The following is a 20765-nucleotide window of genomic DNA, read 5'->3' as shown; positions in this document are numbered from 1 at the left end:
TTTTACATTAATAACGATAGTCCCTTATAAGTGTTAACATTTATTTGAAGCACCCTGTAGAGTGGGACCCCAGCGGTCGCTCACCACTAGGGGGCGGTGACGGTACCTTGACGCTTGTGCCTTGAGGCACCTCAAGGGTGCACCTTGAGGCGACATACGCGCACGGATACACCCATATACATGTAGAGATATCATCCACCTACGTAGAGACACACTCATATGTAAACTGGTGATCACATGGGCGTCTCAGGCTCAACGAAGCGGGGTGTCGAATATGAATCCCTGTGTGAGGTCGTTAGGTGTGGAGTGGTTGCCCAGCTGAGGTGTGCGATGACGAACCTGTGGCGCACACGCATGTGCACTTAGAGTAGGGGGGCAAGTACCCCACCCCAGGAGGGCCTCACTTTGGGGAAGGACTGTTCTATACAGGGGATGAGGAACCTGAGGACGAGATGGAGACCTGCTGGGGGCAGGCCGGTTGAGGCCGCAACCAGGCCGGGCGGAGTGGTAGGGGGCCGCGCAATGCGCCCCCGACGGAGTTTGCGAGCACACGAGGGCCTGACAGAGGCAGGGGGCTACTCTGGAACAGCACTCGCCGCGCCGGGAAGACCTCGGGTGGCGCCGGCAAGACCTCGGGTGGCGCCGGCCCACCAATTCCCCCACCCTGCTCGCGTAGATGTCGCGTCGGGTGACATCGCATGGGGCTTGGGTCGTACAGAATTTGTCAAAAGATACAGCGGCGTTTGCATTCGAAGCAGCAGGATATTAAATGGTTGAACAAATAATGTAGGAAGAATAAGACACAGGCACATGCCCTCCTTTGTATTTGCTTAAGATGTGCGTGGTTTCACAGTTTGTCAAATAGAATGACATTTGCAAGAGAGCATTGCACCTGCACACATTTATTTTTTACTGATATTTAAGATTGTGACCACATAATGGGCACCTTTAAAGTCACCTAAAATTGTGGTAATGTAATCCCTATTCAATAACAAAAATATGTATAGAGTTTTAAAAAGCCACTGCCAATTTTTGTCTTGTTATGGACTTACTATGGAGGGACAAATATTAAATTTCAAAATATCACATTGTGAAATGGCTTATGATATGTTTACGTCATTTAAAGGTTGCTTATTTTTACAAACTGCCAGAGTGACGGTAATATTCGTGGAGTGCAGTGTGAGGCAAGGACCATCTGTGAACAATGACCAAGATCCCCCGTATAGCCTTAATACACTTTTGGAGAAAGCGCTGTAAGTGAGCACCTATTAAGATCAGCGCCAGCACACGCCCGGACGCCTTTGTCTCCCAAGTGAGAAATTTACACATCGCACAAAGTACTCATTTGAGGCTGAGTCTACCTCGGGAAGGTCCAGGACCAGTTCAAATAATCGTGACTGGTGTTGGCAATGATTATTTTTGTAATCCACAATGCGGTGGATAAACTTAAGCCATTTACGCACTCGAGATTATTTACCAGTACATCAATGCACATATATACATAACATAGGTGGAGCAACACATTCTTCCTGTTATATCCAATATTACAGATTGAAGAGTGGACATTTTATTGCAATATCAATGCTCATCTCAATTTTCTCTGGTGTTCGCCCCCCCCCCCCCCCCCAGCTGCACAAAATCCCGAGTCCCATTAAACATTCTGCAAGAGTCTGATTGTCTTACTGTGGATGCCACAATAACCTAGAACTCGTTTAGTCCATCTCTCCATACAAAAGCATAGGCTTGGTTAAAGTCTAAAAAACAAATGCAAAGCACCTATACAAATTTCCAGCTGTTCACTACGATCTGGCCAAGTGTAAGTAACAATGCGATGGCTACAACTGAGCCCTGCCAAAATACCCACACTGGGTTTTCCTCGTAAGTGAGCACATCCGTTTAGTTTATTCAGACGGGCAAGATGACTCCATGGCTCGCACGGTAACCACATTTCGAGTGCGAGTCAAGCACATCAAATCACAGAGCCTCTGCGACAGACGGTTCCCGACTGCAGGGCACGACTAATATCAACTACAATCATGAACGTTTGACATGTCAGGCAGGTATAAATTAAATAGGCAGATATAAATGCACGCCCGAACATACCAAAATCTCACAAAAATGCTTCCTGCATGTAAATTATCCTTTGTAATGAAATAAATATATATATATACCTCCAGCACAAGAAATGCTTTCATCCTTTATACATGGAACTTGAAACAAAATATAATATTTGCATTGCCTGAGGTAGTTTCCGATACAAATAGTCAATCTCAAATATGCGTGCGAACAGGTTCCATGCACGTTTATATTTTTGTAATGCGGGCGAAAGCGACCTTCCGGATGTGACGTCACGAGGAGGCGGAGCCAGGTGACGTGGGTGAAAGGTAGGGGGTCCTTAAGCGGGTAAACCGGAAGGAGAAGGCAGTCGGGGTGTGAATGAAAAGGTGTGGGGCCACGCGGGCGTACGAGCTGAGGGGGCACCGTCAGAAGCGGGAGCCAACCCTGGGAACAGTAGGGAGCTACTGGGAGGTGTAAAGCTGCAGATAGAGATAGGCAGTAAGGTTGTGTGTGAGGAGCGGCGGAGTGGCTGCCAGGAGTCGCAGGAGCGACGAGAAGGCGAGACAGCACGAGGCCGTGAGAGCTGCAGCAGGAACAGCCAAGGGAGCTGTGTGAGAGTACAGCAGCGGAGCTGCTGTGGGGCTGCAAGAGCGACAAGAACAGCAGCGGGGCTGCTGATGTGGACTGGAGTGACATCGGAACCAGCACAGAGAGAATAAGAGAGACAGCCGTGTGGGGACGCAGTACGGACCGAATAAAGGACACTGAGCCAGATATCGTGGTCAAGTCTTTTATTACATTTTTATAGTTTGTATAATGCAGCTATAAAAATGCACGATGACCTACGGAGCTTTTTCCCCCCACAAATGTCCAGGAGAGGTAGGTCAGAAGTTACATAATGCAAGGCGGGGGGGGGGGGGAGATCCTATTATCCTGCTTTATCCACTTACGTAATTTTATTTTCACACTAAAACTGGTTCGTGATGCCCTCTGGGGGGGGGGGGGGGGTGATTATGAAGAGGAGGCGTCCCGCACAATGTGACGATAGTACCGTGGGTTTGCGCCACGTGTGAACAGATATTCCCCAATGGCTGTCCCACGGCGTGGATGGTTCTCTCCAGGTTCTCCCGTTTCCTCCCACAAATAGCCACCCACTATGGGAATTTACCAAACACCCCGATGTTAGCAGGACCCTCCTTAAAAAGAGTACTGAGACTCAGTGAGACTTCCTAAGGTAAAGTTTATTATTAAAGTTCCTGTAACACATTCAGGCAATATCACCTGCTATGTGATCAGTTATATTTATTTCAGCGATGAAACAATAATAGGTTTTACCCTTTTGGCATTAGCAGGTGTTAAGATGTTCAAACACCAAGTAGACACCTATTGCAAGGCATCAAGGCTGCATTAACCAAACGTACTTGTGGCAAAACATGCTCTTACAATATAGGCATTTTGTTTAAAACTGATCGGTCTACACCAGAGATGTCCACCAGAGATGTATGGCCTTGTTTAACCAGTTTTAGACCACATATAGCCAACATGCGAAAAGTACAAATCGATCCTACACATTTATTTCAGCTTTATGTCTATCACTGGATGCAGGCCTCCTCATGCGGTGTCAGTCATGAGAAAGGTTTGAGCACGCAGTGTTTAGGAACTAGATGATGCAGCATTAAACTTGCGCATAGGCAGGAACATCAGCAAAGAAAAATCAGGTGATTATATCACAAATACCTTGTGATCACACAAGGAAATGAAGGTTCCTAGTTAATTTGCATATGTGAAGACATTCGTTTAATATAAAGTAATTTGAGTAGTGCACGTTTTTTTATTTCTCCGTAGCAACCTTGGAAATGTATGTTTAGTGGAATTAAATTGTAGTTTGCATAGATATATATTTTTTAACAGCCCGTTGTTAATATGCTGCTGGATGAGGGCCTCGCCACGCCATGGCAGTCATTGAGGGTTTTTTTAACCACACTTTGCCGGTCTGTGGTAGCAAGTGTCATCATACTGGTGGGGAGCGGAGTCGCAGTGGTTACGGCACTGCACTATGAATCCCGTGACCTGAGTTTAATTCCCGGCCATAACAAACATCACTGACGAGTGATATTCAAACAGATACTGAGCACCAATAACACTGACAAGCATGGTGAAGCATGGTCAGTCAGACAATGGGTTGACAAAAGGACTGTTAGTATTATTCAATATATAAATCGGACTTGTGTACTCAAACCGTGCACTAACTGGCAAGAGTTAGGCAAGAGTTAGGCGCGAGTGCAAGTGAACAGTAGTCAATACACTGACAAATGAAAATAGTTGTGAGATGAAGAGTACATGCCGGAGGCACGCTTGTTTATGTGAACCAATACATTGTCAATAAACAAATAAGGAGGGTGTTTTTTATTAATCGAAGATATATGCATGTCTCTTAACAGATTCCAAAGTGAGCGAGGCATTGCCCTGGTGTTTTAGCACAACAGTATGTTGTCCAGATTTTTCTACGATATCACATACCCCTCAAATAAAATATGGTGGTACCCTTGCTTGCATGGCACAACCAGTCACTGTGTTACCCTTTGAGAAAATGACTACTTGTAACGATTAACTTTTTTAAAATTTTACCAGGTAAAGCACACTGAGCAATATATCTCTTTTTCACAAGTGACCTGGCCACAAATGATAGCTGAACGAAGTTGCTTATGTGGAAATCTATAGCAGCCAAATACTTTAACCCCATGGATAAAAATCCAGGCGACCACGGGGAGAGCATGCAAACTCCAAATATACAGGCGTCAGGGTCTAGATCGAACTCAAGACCTCCTGTATACCGAGCGAGGTAGTTAACATCTGGCCACTGTGGCGAGTACTGTCCCACTTTGCTTAAAAGCCTACATATGCCTTCCAGCAATCCTAACACACGTTTTACACATCATACTATTCTCCTATGTAACATATGGAGCAATCAATTTCACAATATTTATACAATAGTTGAGCAGAGAGAAAGAGATGCAGGTGAAATATGTGGCGTGTCTATAATTATCTCGTGTAAGGCACGAGACTCACGTACAGAGCCAAACTAAGGCAGCTTTAATATTCTCGGGGTTCACTATCAATATCTGAGTCTCGTAACGGCAGCCTGAGGAGTGGGAACCGTGGGCAACGGCTGTTAAAACATGGCGCAAGCTTCAGTCTTATTGCCTCCTTTTAGAATGTCGCCCGCCAGAGGGCGACACAGATAAACGGCTGTGGCGAAATTGCAACGCGGTCGTGATTTCAAGACACAAACAAGATATTTCTTCGTTAATATTGACTTCGTTTTGGTCATATCGCGTGAGTACAAACACAGATATTGATTGTTTAAGCACACCGGAATGTTGAAGCGCAATGCACAACATTTGACAATTAGTTTTCAAAGTTTTCGCTGGTTATCACATCCAGCATCACAGAGCGATTACTCAGAGTTGAACTCCTGCAGGAGATGTGTCTGTGGTGTAGAGTTTCTAGTCATTTGCAGCTTTGAACTTTTCAGGTTTGTTTGGCGACGTATTCATGTTAAGGAGTTGACAACGCTGAGGTGTAGAGTCACAACAGCGAGTGCGTGATTCACTGCCCTGGTTCTTGAGCTGTAGAAATTTTAAGGAAAAAAACCAAGCTTTTTAATGCACACACTTTTATTTGCACCCAAAGTAGAATATACATTATTTTGACTGCGGAATGAATCAAATTTGATGTGCTGTCCGACTGTTTTGTTGTACATACTGTAGAGTACACATTCATTTTGCCCGTAATCACGGAGCTGAAGCGTGCAGCGAGTGGTGACGATGAGAGTGTTGCGTCTGTGGCCCGGAGGAAGAGGGGGAGGGTGGGCTGAGCCCCCCCCCTTAGTTATTCTAACCAGCCCTCCCCACATCAACTCGTTGTCATCGTCATCTAAACCGTTAATATTAAAGGTATGTAAAGTTAATATATGCTATTGTGTAATGTACTGTATTTTGTTCGGTGTTTAGTGAATAAATATGCAACTTAGTAAAGCTATGGTGAGCATGACAGCGGCCATGGTTCCCCCAAGCCCCTATTTCCCACAGGCCCCTACACTTTACCAACCGCGAGGGCTTTAAGGAACCTAACCCTCGCGGTTGGCAAGGGATTACTGTAGACCCTGGCTCATAAACAAAGTCAGAACTCGGGCTGATCTTTTGAACTTGATACTTTTAATGAGCGTGGCCGTCTTCCCAACGGGGTGGAGACGGACCTATCTCAGGGTAAAACTTTTACATCGAAACATAAATGTCGTTAGCTAATTAAACATTGAACTCCCTCGTTATATTCACAGCCACTATGCTGCTACATCAAGTAGTGGTAAATGCCTAAGTAGAGGCTAGCCAAACTTCATCCCTGTGGTATATAAACAGTACTGGCTGAAAGATCACCGACCAAGCATTGCAACACGGGCTTACCACAAGGTACACTTCATCATCCTTGCCCCAGGCAGCGTTGGATGTATCTTCAAGAATTATTCAGGGTGGCTATTTTCAAGAGTGACTCACAGTTTATCTCAGACTGTAACCAAATGAATAAATTGGTTGGGCTTACGCCTGATTAGGTCTCATATTGGAGCACGTTAAATACATGCAGTGTGCACTACTTCTTTAAACTCATTACGTGGCACTAACAATACACTCGTGAAGTCTCCACCAGAAACAATATTGATTACTCACAAGTTTTGTGTCTCAAGGGCTGCAAATATGATGGATTAACATAACATAATGGAGCTCAGCGTGGAGACTGCATCTTATGAAATATCTGGCCATGCCTCTCCCTGGTTATGTGGCCAAGTCTCCGAATTAGGCTATCAATTCCATCCCTGTACATTCTGTCATTTAGTGCCAAAGAGTGCACATAATGGACAGAACAATTATTTTAAGGTGGCCTCACTTGGCACTTATATATTAAACAACTTGATATATATATCTGGCGCTTCAGCATCAGAACTACGACACATATCTGGATCTAGAACGCGTACATCATTCTTATACAATACTGCAAAGCTCCACAGGTTTACCACAGAAGTTCCACATGTTACAGCTATTTTACATATTCTTACATCTCCAGAGAACAGGAAGCAACAAGATCACTGTTCTTCTAATTTGCACTAATGATCTGAATACCAGTGTAATGCGTCACTCACTAAACAATGCTCGTGTGTGCATTGCCATTCGATATTAGCATGGTCGACAGAGGACCGCACTCACATTTAGAATGTTAGCAGTGGTTAGCGCATTGCACTATGGACCCAGTGGAACTGAGTTTGATTCTCAGCCACTGCTAACATCAGCGGAGAGTCCAGTGTGAACCAGTCCTGGACCCCTCTGCTTCTCCAGCCTGCACTGACTAACGTGGCAAATATAATCTAACTACGACTGATACGGCACAGGGAAGCCTTCATTCAGCAATCGATTGACCAAGGGCTGTAGTTACATATTAATTCCACCAAAATTTAATTTCTTCCAAGGTAGCTATAAATAAAACCACACTTGTCCTAACCTCCACACATGTCTTGGGTTTCCATGCCATTGCTTAGTTCTAAACATTTCAAAAGGGACATTTCCACACACATGCAAATTTGCACACGAGGAACCACTATGTTTCTGAGTCAATTTAATTGTGATAACGCTCTCTGCTCTGATGGTGTTGCACACGCTCAGGTTTCAGGCTGCCCTATCTTGTTCATAATGTCCCATCTATGTTTTCCAAGTAATTTGCATGCATTCACTTGGATGACGTATTTTCTCTTGGCCAGATGCCGGAAGATGTAGAGGGGGAGGAAGTGGAGAAACGGTCAGCTCTTCACATATTGAAACAACGCATCAAACACCATCTGACATTTAATAAGAATCTCCAACAGATTACATTCATAATTAATGTGTAATAGCGACCTGTAGAAATGTATGCAATGAAAAAAAGAAATCTAAATCAAGTCATAAACAGTTGGGCAGTGCTCTTCTTTGGCAGTCCCGATCCACGAGTGGAAATTCCACATTGCTGCCGTGGGGAGCCAGACTCCCCTGAGTGCATCAACTGTTGACTGTACACAAAGTTTTGCAAATTTAATTAACCCAGAAAGGATCATGGGCTGAGCCGATCCCTGATCTTTAAAACAAATAAAATAGCAAGGGGAGTGGTTACAATGTGTTCAAGATGCTGCAGAAGTTGTAAAACATGGATCAACTCAGTCCTTTGCACTGGATGTGAGTTGGTAGAAAATGTTAATGTGAAACATTGTTCATATCTTTGAAGCGGTAACACATTTCGTAGCCTCTGTATTTGCCAGAATTATTAATCAATTATGTTACAATCTGTAATTATGTAAGTTCTAGTGGTATACATTTTGTTATTACAAGAACGGCAGCTGAAATTGAGAATAACTGAACAGGAATTTGGTGTTTTGATATATTATCAATGCACTCACAATTCGGCAACATAGGACAACATTTAATATTTTAGTTTCAGAGATTGAGAATTTCGCAAATTAAAAGAACAAACAAGAGCAAAGACTCAATCAATTTTTGGGGGTGGTGGGGGGGGTAATGACCAAGATTTGAACTTGCGATCTGCGATTCAACTAATAGGCAATACAATAACCTGCTTTTTAAACACAAAAGATGAAAAAATACACTTGCGATGTATGATATTTCCAGTAAATCAAGGTTGTAATACATAATTTAGCCACAATAGCATTCGTAAGCCTCAAGGCTCTTTCCAGTTGGATGCTGCTTGGGTTGTTTGGCTAATTTCTTTTACAGAATGTTTGAAGATAGGAGGAGGCTGGAGTACTCGGAGAAAACTCACACGTAAAAGGGGATAACAATGCAAAATTTGGACAGATACATTAGGCCAGCGACTTTCTTGCTACAATGCCACCTTCAGGTCATCTTTCCAAAATGTATCTCGTTATACAATGATCGTTTGTGATTAAAAACGTGATTTGTAACTTTCATGCTTACACATGTATTAATAGTTAAATTTAATGGGCAATTTTATTGATGTGATCTCGGACTGTTTAAGCTGTTGTTTTGCTGCCTTGCCCAAGTTTGGGAACTGGTGTACTTGTGCAACTTGGACGTATATACTTTATCTATTTTACGTATACATTTGTCGTGATTTACTTACCTTTCTTATAATTTGCACTCCTATCGTTGTTTTTATTGTTTGTTGTTGTAACTTTCTGACCCACCTATACTGAAAATATATGAAAAAGAGCTTCATAGATCATCGGATTTCTCCAGGATAAATATAGACTCTGATGCTGATCATTAAACTGGTCAGAGTACTACCGTTGTGTGAAAAAGATTAGAGTCAAGGAAGCAAATGTTAACAAAGGAAGTTGAATATTCTAGACTAGGACAGAGAGGTTATTATGAATACCAGTGAGGGGTTAGAGGATGTGGCCTCAAATGAACCAAGTTTGCCTGAGGACAATGGCGAAACAGTTTTGAAAGACATGATGGGTGATGCCTTTTAGAAAACTCTATCACATCAATACCTGCTCGAGTGCAGAAATTAGCTGGTTCAAATCAAACATTTCTATGCATAGCAAAAATAACTCCAATGTAATATTTCTGGAGAGACTTGGAAAAGTACTGTCATTGACTACTTGCTGAGGCCAGGATGACACACGAGAGTGGGGTATGGATAGAAACGCGTACACACCTGGCCACTTTTGTCTTCCTATAATTTGGCCATTCATGACTTCGCCACGCAAGAGACGATTGTGGTCAATTCCGTTAATGCCACCGCAGCTCACAATGCTTGCTACCTTCTGCTAGATCACCTAAATGTCACACAGCTGACTCTACACATAACCGTCAAAGTCCAATTTAACATTTTCATTATCATCATCACCACCATCTGGAATTAGGTTTCAGGTCTATCCCTGGGTCGCCGACCTCTGGGTGCCAAGCCGACGTATCTCCCAGCTTAAACAAGTGTCTGGTAATGTTTACCTCAATTGGTGACCGCTTCTACACACGGTCCTGTAAATCCATCTCACCAGTCGCTCAATGAATCTACCAGTCTCGTGGTACTCATTTTATCAACCAGAGAGGAGATAATTAGCTCAATCAGCCACCAACCAGGATTTTGAGTTTGCCACCATCTGATATCGACTGTGAACTTTTTAAAGATTGATGGTAGTTTTTCAAGAATGATACCACTTCTGGTATATATGGAACTTTCCAACACAGCTTTTTAAGCCCGGAAAAAATACTAAATAGAGGAAAACCCTGCCCAACGTGTGTTAGTCGAACGCGTGTTTCGTTTACACACGGTTTACAAAATTAAGTCAGTTCTACAAAACACGGGGGTGATGTTTTGACAATACACACTGCTACGATGATAATTTCCGCGTTGAAAAGTAATGCCAGGAGAGTATTACATCGTACTCTTAAGTTGTTTCGAAAAATCCTTGCAGTCACGAAAGCTTCAAATCTAGCAGTGTTTACATCGGTTGGAATTTGTGAAGGCAACGACTATGAGAACGATTTATTTACCGTGTATGTTTTGTGTGTGTGTTTTTGTATAATAATGTAACACACTCAACACACACAGCAGCAAAACACAAATGCTCACAATGCCGCATGCATCTCGTTGTCCACCTCGCTCTCCACTCGTTGCTTTGGGCGACACTCCTCTGACCTCCATTGTTGTTGGAGGGCAACTGCCTCCAACTCTCCAGTCGTGTCCCTCATGAGCCTCCTCCGCAGTCATCGGCTAGTCTGATCAGCTCTACATCCTCCTATACAGTATTAGTCCATAATTTATCTACCCGTGCCATGCTCTTTTAGCCTCCTCTATCCAGCCAAGCAGAAGTTGCTTGGGTATGTAGTGGATGGGCATGTGGGCTTCATAATCCAGCCAACGCAGCCTTACATGCCTAAGGAGCTCATTTATGGGAGTGACCAGATCTGTCAACCATCGGTCAGCTCCACGTATCGCACTATAACCTAACCGATACAAAAATCTGTCCTTAAATTTGGTTTGGTATTGTCAGCAGGATAAACAATATATCCCTTACTGCTCACCAATACAGAAAAAGAACACCTAATTTTCATGTTGAAAAAAAAATATCTGAATTTGTAATTTGCATGCCAACTTGATTTGGACAGTTTTGCAGATAGGGAAGTATTCTGATTGCAATCTGAGGGTTCACGTGGACAGCAGATTCTGTATAAAAACCAAGACGGCCCAAAGTGAGACACGGCAGTGGAAAGGAAACACTGGTGCACAAGACGCTCCAAGTCTTCAATCAACTCCAGTTCTTCGATCAGCCATGCTCGCCTTTCTCGTCTGCGCTGCTCTGCTGGTTGGTGGTGAGTGATTGCCATGCACACATTTATTTTAGTAGAGTGATCACTCTAGCTTCTTCAGGAACTGGACTTAGTTATAGAAGAGGTTGCTAGTACATGGAATAAAACATGACACAAAATGCATAAGGACCAACCCAAAAACACATCACAATTATTGTGTGTGTACTATAGTGTGTATGCACATGGGAGAGGTAGTGGAGCGCTTAGCGTCCTGTGATACTAACCCGGCGACCCGAGTTCAATGACCGCTCACGACCAACACCAGTGACGATTATCAAGGTCGTTCTTGGGCCTCGCCTAGGTCGAGTCAACCACAAATGAGTACCTGCCACAATGTGTAAACATCGCCACTCGGAAAACAAATGCGGTTGGGCGTGGTGCTGGCTACCCACCCCTTCGTGTGCCGCAACCGGTCTTCATAGGTGCTCATTAACTGCACTTGCCCCAACATTTCGTTAAGGCTATACGGGGATCTTTGTTTTTGTATCGCGTGTCCTTTTATTTCTCACAGCTGAGGTGTCTGCTCAGAGCTGTGGGATTGCAGCGTATTCCCAGATCCGCGTGGTGAACGGCGTGGAGGCTCGCGCTAACTCCTGGCCTTGGCAGGTAAAGCCAGAGGCTGAATAACAGCCATCACAGCCACACGATGCATTGTCAGTCGATCACAGTGCAGCAGCATCCATTGTTCTAAATGCCACGTGGAGGACATCATCCAGCAGTGCACTGGCAAAACGGCTGCATGTGTGCATCATGAAATGTTCAGATCTTCCACTCTTCTCAATGACATTGAATCAGTGATTATAATGGGATAGTGGAAGCGCAGTGATTTATGCACCGTGCAACGAACCATGCTACATGTTTTACATTCCCAGCGACTGCTAATATTAGTAGGGAGTGAAATCCATACCAGTCCCAGATTCCACCCCTTCACAACCAGCTGTGACTAGGATTGTGAGGCCTGGTCAAATGGTCAGTGGATTGACGAAAGGGCTGAGTTAGTACTGTATTGCAAGATTTAGAAATTGGAGAAAAAACCGTAACTACCACCACTTTTCTGCGTGTGCATTGCAGGCGCTCGTGCAGAGGTACTCTGGAGGAAGATGGGTCAACTACTGCGGAGGAACCCTCATTGATAGTCAATGGGTGCTCACCTCTGCGAGCTGCTACACGTGAGTCACGGCACCAGTGGCGTCGCTTTTGTGTGTGCAGGCGGTGCAACTGCACCGGGTCCCAGGTGTTGTAGAGTATTTTCCTGTACCACATTGTGGACACCAAAGTTTGAGCAATGTATCTTGGGAGCAAGGAGGCGGCCTCTATCAATGACATTTACACGATGCAGCAATGTGGCAGTGAAAATACCATGATGTAACTCGCACCATTTCTGTTTATTAATTCCTCACTGCAATGTTTACAGGTGTAAGTGATTACGACCGCCCGTCGCTCTGTTATCTCCCCACATTCACCACAACGTGCAGGAGTGGCTACAGCTACAGGGTGGTGCTGGGAAAACACAGTGTGTCCACAACCGAGTCTGGGCAAGTCACACCTGCATTGAGCCTGATCGCCTGGCATAGCTACTGGAATCCCAGCATCCCGGCCAATGGGTGAGACTGCACACGGGCGCACTGTTTCCGTGACACTATGACATTACGAGTTGCAATAGACAGATACATATCCATATATATACAAACATGTACAGATACATTCTACAAAGACGCAAAGAGACAGACATTTATTTTCCCTCTCGAAGCACGTCACTGACACTGCCTTTCAGTAAAACAAAGTATAATTGGAATGTCAGGCAATGATGAATTATATAACACTAAATGTTACTTTTGAAGAATAATTTTTCTTCAGAAGTAACATTTAGTGTTATAAGGCAGTGTTAATGACAAGGCGATGAGATGTCTTGATTTGTGCTTACGCACTGCTTCCAGGCCATGCCCATTCTGTGTTTGAAAAGATACAGACAGTTGAGACACAATGCTATTGCTTCATCTCATACAATGCTTACGATACAATAACTACAACATACAGTAGAACTCATGTATTTGACCCTATTACTCATGGCTCCATTATCTACAGAAGCTGTATTGTCCACAATACGTCTTATTACCTGTGGTCCTATTCTTCCCATTATTCATGAATCTGTCCCCACAAATAAGTGCAGAGTCAAATCATGGATAACTCCACGAAATATATCCCCCACATCACCCGGGTTAAGGGGAGTTCTCCTGTGCACAGCGCTGAATCCCTATTGCTTGTTGTATGTTCGGTGTTGAGCGTCACATCACGACTGCCCCTGTCTCGATCCCCCACAGGTACGACATCGCCATGTTCAAGATTGCGTCGCCCGTGGCTCTCTCCAGCAAGGTGCGCCCGGCCTGCCTGCCCAGCGCCAACCAGATCCTGCCCAACAACTACCCGTGCTACGTCACGGGCTGGGGATCCCTTTCCAGTAAGTAACGTTCACTCCCTGTCAATGAAACAAGAGGAGATAGAGTTTTGGGGAGTGCTTAAAATCCAACGTTTGAATTGCCCCTGCAGTTTGACTCGGCCCTTAATCTTTCTAGGGTTGACACAATGAACACAACTCTGCATAGAGTCAACAGTGGGAAGTAGTCTGTCAGTAGGGTGGCGGTGTTGCTATGTGGCTTTTCCCTTTTGAGCACGGAGAGATGGACGGTTCGATAGGGGAGTGCCTGTTAACGCCACCAAACCCCGATGCTTTCACCAACGCTCTTCATCTCCACGTTGTCTGTGCGCGTGAGCAGCCAGCGGCCCCTTCCCCAGCGAGCTGCAGCAAGCCAGCCTGCCCGTGGTGGACTACGCGACGTGCAGCCAGGCCAGCTGGTGGGGGAGCAGCCTGAAGAGCAGCGTGATCTGCGCGGGGGGCAGCACCCGCTCTGCGTGCTATGTGCGTACGGAGCGCAACGATAGCCAACCCGCTTCAATTCATTAAGTAAAATTTCCAATGGGAATATTTGAGGAAGGCCATAACGGTAGTTTGCTATACTTGCATTTTTCAAATATTTACTATGCACCCTCCGCATCAACATTCAATAACCCAGTTATTTGGCGATGCTATGTTGGTAGTGGTGCACAAGCATAAATGACTACAAGCTCCACACATTCGTCAATAAATCTACCTATATATCTAATTATTTACAATTTAGTTGCAGTTTTTTTGTATAACTAATAGTAAATTCAAATTTGACGGTTTTATTCACGTACATTAAGAGAGTTACTCAAAATAAAATCCAGATATTAAGAGGATGACATGAATTAAATATGGTAGATAAACTAATACTGTAGCCAACATGTCCCTCCCAAATCGTGCCATGTGCATGGAAAAAACAAAGGCAGCATAGTAGAGTTGGGGGACGGGAGGGATCAGGCCTTGGCATTCTGCGATATCTCTCTGTTACTTAGCACCATGGCTCTGAAGCACACTTGACGAGTGTTGGCTCACGCAGACACCTGTTACTACAGGAGCTCAAAACTTTTGGACAGGAGCTCGATGCCCACACTCTTACAAAGCCAAACGCATGCTAGCAAAGACACACAAGTTTGGAGAGGCATGGTGGCATTTGCTATCACAGCCACCCACTCCCATAATCCAATTCTTCTTGATCCAATGTTAACGTGAGGCATTGCTGTACTCTGCTATGCACCACAGGGTGATGGAGGTGGCCCACTGAACTGCCAGCGGTCGGACAATGCCTGGGTGGTGCAGGGAATCACCAGCTACGTCTCATCTCTGGGCTGCAACGCGATTCGCAAGCCCACCGTGTTCACCCGTGTGTCAGCCTACAACTCCTGGATCAGCAACGTGAGTGTTTAGGCTGCCACTGTCCAAGTTGTTAACATCATAAGGCTGTCACTATTAACATGTAATACTGTAGAAATATCATTGCCATAAACTATATGCAGTATAGTTCCAATTATTTTGCGGTGATGTGGAGAGTACATACTGCTAATGTATAAACAATTTGAACATTTCAGGGGATATGCATATGTGATTAACAACTGCATACACGTGAAGCAAATCTGCTATATGGGTCTATTTTAAAATATTATTCAATAGCTGAGACTAATTAGCCAAGTCTATAAATGCAACATACCTTACAACTCAAAAGATTGTGTCATCAAAGAGAGAAGATAATCGACGTTCTACTCTAAATATTAGGGTCAAAACAACGGCCAAAATCATGTAACTGTCAATGTAATTATTGCTATAACTCTTGTACATGTCAATATAATTGTCAATGTTGTCAATATCAATGTAAAGCTCAACTGGCTTACAATCTTCTAATTAGATTGATGATAATGGTCTGTTACCAAGACAGGCATTGAAAGTGGGCTCCAGTGGTTTGCAATCAAAAGGAAAAATTGTAAACCAGAAGTTGGAGCAAGATCATCGTAAAACTTGGGGGTCTAGGTATTAACTACAATATGAGAAGCGATGGCAAGGTGTGATGATGACAACTTTATCTTGATCGATCACAATGCAAAGGTGGGATTGGCATAAGGAATCAGGCTGGTATTGGCCAGGTATGATTGCTATCATATTTGTTTATCTGTAGGTACTGACGTTTAAACACCACACATTCTCTGTTTCTCCCGCAGGTCATGAGCGTGTACCGTGAAGCCCCAAAGCTCGCCAATGGAGAGCAGCGTGTCAACAGCGGAGCCAATGCCACAATTGCTGCATTCAGTCAGCCACAGGAGTAAAGCTCTTTACATCAATGCTACCACTAACCCTAGAATTACAGTTTCTTGCTACGGGTATTTAGTTTTAATATGGGACTGGGCATGTGAGGATAGGATGGGTGTTTCAATGTAGTGAGTTTGTGTGGTCACATTGCTATACATGTCATCATCTATGACTGACTCCATTTTGCATGAATACCAGTAGTTAGGCAGTTATCTTTATATTTGGTGACGAAAGAAAGTGGCAATAAATACAGCATGCATACTGGATCATAAAGTGCCATTTATATCACTTGAGAAGTTATTGATTGAATCTGAAATATTAAGATGAGGCCGAGGTAGCATGAGTTAAATTGCTTCCGTTGTCATAGTTTAGTAGGGAATGGAACATCATGTGTTATTGTGGGACGACAGCTGATTTAGGGCGATGCGATTTTGGCTTGGTGTAAATACAAATTGGAGTACAAATAAAGTATCTGGTTTGTTGAATTGACTGGTGGAAGTTATACCACATTAACCATACACATAATTACAGGATTCTTAGATTATTCTTTTGGCGTTCATCTGCATTGCTATGACACGTAAGGAAGACGGCTGCTTGTGTTGTAGCCGAAACGTCGTGAGAATTATTTTATTATGTTTTATTTTTATTATTTTATTACTTCCCTTCTACGTGACTTTACCGAAAGAACCAAGAAGAAATATAATCACACTTGAGTAATCTAGAAATAATACGCTTGTTCATGTGTGTGCGCCTGTCTTTAATGCATCACGATGACATCACGCGAGTTTTGGATGAGGTGAAGGGGTTGATGGGATCAGAGATGCAGGGGTGTTGAGAGGCGTATCAATGTCACGCCAGGATGGGGTGATGTTGTGAGGAGGCAGGGTGATGATGTCACGAGATGTCGAGGGACCAAATGGAGATCATGTCATCACGATACCTTAGGTTGGTTGGATTTTGTAGAGGGATCATAACGTCATGTGATACTAGTGAAGTTTAGGTTAAGTGTAATGACTCGGACAACTTGAACTGTAGAGTTTTATTTATTTATTATTTAGGGTGCTTCATGCAGGTAACTTGAACGTGGACAGGGAAAGCACAGCTAACTTGGACCAGGGATAGCACGCAAGTAGCGATGACATGAAGAAAGCGACGACGCGAAGATAGCGATGTGAAGACAGCAATGGCGTGAAGACAGTCGACCTGATCCCATGGCAGCCCCAAACCTTGCGTCTCGCATCCTTTTATTCCCGTTGTGGACCTCACTCCGCCCCGGCCATGTCCCCTTTCTCGAACCCTCTAGCCCATTCCCAAGCTTCCCGGATGGTTTTCGTGACCACTGGGCCACGTACTGTTCCTGAAACAGCACTGTCTCTACCCCCACACTGTCTCTGCCTCACCGCCCCCCCTTTTTGAAACACATCAGCCGTCTCGGCTCATAATGACAGTGTACCACGTGAGGGCCAAAGAACCGCATCAGTAATGAAAACTTTTACCCGACCTCCGCCGAATGTTAGGGTAGACGAACTGCATAAATAAACAACCCGACAACCGACGAACTCTAGGGCAGCCGAAGTGCATAAAATAACATGATGCCCGACGCTTTTTAGGATAAAAAAAACCCCGAATGTTGAAAAATAAAAAACCCGCCATGACCATGGGAGATCCGCTTAGCGGAATCCTAAACACTTTGACAGGGTCCTTGATGCCAGTCCATCGCTCTGGGTGGATTTTTGTGCCTCTCCAGGCAATGGGGGCTTGCACAAAAGCCTTGAAGGGGTAGGCTCATCCCTGGACTCTTCTGAGGAATTTGACTGGGCTCCAGCTAGTGGTCCATCACATGTGGCGGCTTCTGAAGGTTCCCCAGGCTTTAGGGAATTGGAAACTGTGGATGGAACAACGCATTTTCCTGAGGCACAAGTTCCTTGGCCGATTTCCCCGGCTCGTTGAACACACCAGACATTGGCCACACAGGGCTTGGGGTGAGCTGTCAACAGAGGGCTGAACATATGGTTTCAGGCGCGATGGGTGAACAACCCAATGGCAGCGTCCCACCTGAATTCTCACACACTGAAGCCTCCTGACGTCCTCCACCTCGCGGGGACCTTGCCATGGCCGATGTAACTTGGGGGGGCGTACCCAGCAACACCTGAGGACAGTATAACGAGGCCCTGTCCCCGATTGCCCATGGAAGCACGTGCTCACGTCATTAGAAGCTTGCATCTTGGCAGTGTTTTCTCTGGCCGCTTCGCGAGCTTCAGAGAGACGACGCAGAATCACCTGTAGGGGAACGGGCATCACTGCTTTCTTCCTAACTGAGCCTGATACCTAATTGTGCATCAATGGGGGGTTCCTTTTCCCACCCGTACATGAGAAAAAACAGGGAGAATCCCGTAGAAGCATGTGGGGCCATCCTGTACGCTGCCAAACTCCCGGAACGTCCAAATCTCAATCTGTCTGTGCGTCATTAACTGCCTGACAGAGCATAGATGTTAAGTTTCTGTGCAAGCGTTCCACCACACCATCCGTTTGGGGATGGTTTCGCGACGTTCTGATCTTTTTTGTGCCCGGCACGTCGCATGCTTTGCGCAGCACCTTGGACGAGAAATTTCGCCTTAATCCATGAGAATCTGCTCGGGGGCCCTTTTTTCCATCACATAGCCATGCAAAAATGCATCGGCTATGGATGCAGCCATTGGACACTGGAAAAAATACTGAACCCCAACTAGGAAAAATGTATTCCCCTTTTGTGTAGCCCGACAGGGTCCAATGATGTCAAGTGCAACCAATTTGTTAATGTGGGACACCGTGATGGACAATAAATGGTGTTTGAGATTTTTGTGATGGCGGCTTGTGGCGCACGCATATGTGCAACCTTTGATCAAATGAAAGACATCGTTTGACATTCCCGGCCAAAGAAAGTCTTTTGCATGGTTAAACAAAGTTTTCAAATGCCCAAGGTGCATCAACTTATCTTCATGCACTGCCCACATTAATCTACCTCGCAGGGAGGTGGGGACCACAATACACAGACGGTGCGATGCCTCCTGCCACCTCATCAGCCCACCTTCCCGAAGGACAAACTGTGAGACTCCCTTAGGCCCGGGGTTCTTGTAGTCAGTTTCTGTGCAGCACCGCACATTCAACAGGGAGAGATCCTCCATCTGTAGCTGGCCCCATTGGGCATGCATAAGGCCCAATGTGTAATCTCTATGTGCAACCGCCACAGCTGGTGGTGGGTCACTCAAAGCCGCTACGACCCCCGGTGACCCAGCCATAGGCTGTTTACACTGGCTCGCGCGCGACAAGCACGCGCAGCGTCTATTTCAGCGGCAAGCGGAATAATGCGTCGGCATTACAGTGCCCCACACGCCTGCGATGAACCACTCGAAATAATTCTCCTGGAGTATTTCAAACCAGCGTGAGAACTGTCCGGGAGGCTGGTCCACTCTCAGAGAGTACTCGAGTGCCACGTGGTGCATGCAGACTACAACGTCTCTGCCATAGAGAGAAGGCCTGTACTGTTGGACGAAGTACACCATGGCCAACAGTTCCCTGCGGGTGACACAGTACCACTGCTCACCGGTTGACAGGATGTGACTCCCGTATGCGATCACGCTTTCCACCACGATCTTCACCTGGGACAGGACAGGCCCTATGCCCATGTCACTAGCATCAGTGTCCAGTATGAACGTTAGGGAAACATCTGGGTAGTCAAGATGAGGCGCGTTGGAAAGGTGATTTCGCAACCATCGCAAACTGCGGATCAAATCTACGGTAATACAACGCAAACCCGACAAAACTGCGCACTTCACCCACCGACTTGGGGGTTGGCCAATCGCATATGGACGCCATTGTATCCGGATCCATCGCTATTCCATTAGCACTAACAATCTGGCACAAATATCACATCGAGGTCTGTAGCAAATGGCACTTGGCGGGTTTCATTTTCAGATTAGCCGACCGTACGCTAGAGAGTACTATCCGCAACCACTGCAAACGCTCCTCGAATGTGCAGCCAAACACGATGATGTCATCTAAGTTAATGAAGAAGGAGTCCCACTGCAGTCCTGCCAGCACCAACTCTATGAGTTTCTTGAAAGTCGCCGGTGCCAACTGCAATCCCATTGGGAGACAATTAAACTGGAACAGTCCCTGAGGCATTCAGAATTCCGTTTTCGGGCCTGGATGACTTAACCAAGGGATCCTGACAATAGGTCCCGACAATAGGTCCAATGTGGAGAAAATCTGAGCGCCCGACAATGCGTCCATGGAATCCTCCATATGTGTCAGCTGGGGAAGCGTCTTCTACTGAGACTTTGTTCAATTTACAGAAGTCGACGCAAAACTGTAAGCTGCCATCCTGCTTTTAATTATCAGCGAGTACGTGATGCATTGTTATAATCTTGTTTGAATTATCAGTAATGAGTGGTGAGTGACGAGAATTAGGTGAGTCATACATGTTCAGTCGTGTTTGGTGACTGGAAGTTGGAAGTGGAAGGAAGCAGCCTTCACGTGTTAAGTGAGAAATAACAACGAACACCATCAACACGGTGACTGAACGAGCTCTCAGTCTCCAGAGCAACGACACAAGCCACGCCAACGGCCCTGTTCATGGC

The 20765-nt window shown here is 45.2% G+C and overlaps 1 protein-coding gene across 1 annotated transcript; it reads left to right on the top strand.

The window, feature by feature from the left end:
- Positions 1–11304: 11304 nt before the first annotated feature.
- LOC144717798 (chymotrypsin-like elastase family member 2A) lies at positions 11305–16631 on the top strand. The gene is made up of 8 exons (XM_078593463.1): positions 11305–11432; positions 11941–12035; positions 12501–12598; positions 12905–13033; positions 13751–13887; positions 14204–14346; positions 15109–15261; positions 16059–16631. Exons 1-8 carry the CDS (start codon positions 11393–11395, stop codon positions 16161–16163), a joined length of 900 nt encoding a protein of 299 aa, XP_078449589.1. The 5' UTR covers positions 11305–11392; the 3' UTR covers positions 16164–16631.
- The last annotated feature ends 4134 nt before the right edge of the window (positions 16632–20765 follow it).

The sequence above is a fragment of the Lampetra planeri genome, chromosome 4 (assembly GCF_965212315.1).
Source record: "Lampetra planeri chromosome 4, kcLamPlan1.2.h2, whole genome shotgun sequence".
In the NCBI taxonomy this organism is placed as follows: Eukaryota; Metazoa; Chordata; class Hyperoartia; order Petromyzontiformes; family Petromyzontidae; genus Lampetra; species Lampetra planeri.
This window is presented reverse-complemented; position numbering and strand designations above follow the sequence as displayed.

What these genes read in the sequence shown, in the direction of transcription:
- LOC144717798 (XM_078593463.1), top strand. Translation starts at nt 11,393, where the DNA reads ATGCTCGCCTTTCTCGTCTGCGCTGCTCTGCTGGTTGGTG. An exon ending in CTAACTCCTGGCCTTGGCAG is followed by an intron (nt 12,036 to 12,500) that starts GTAAAGCCAGAG and finishes TGTGCATTGCAG; the next exon opens with GCGCTCGTGCAGAGGTACTC. An exon ending in GCACCCGCTCTGCGTGCTAT is followed by an intron (nt 14,347 to 15,108) that starts GTGCGTACGGAG and finishes TATGCACCACAG; the next exon opens with GGTGATGGAGGTGGCCCACT.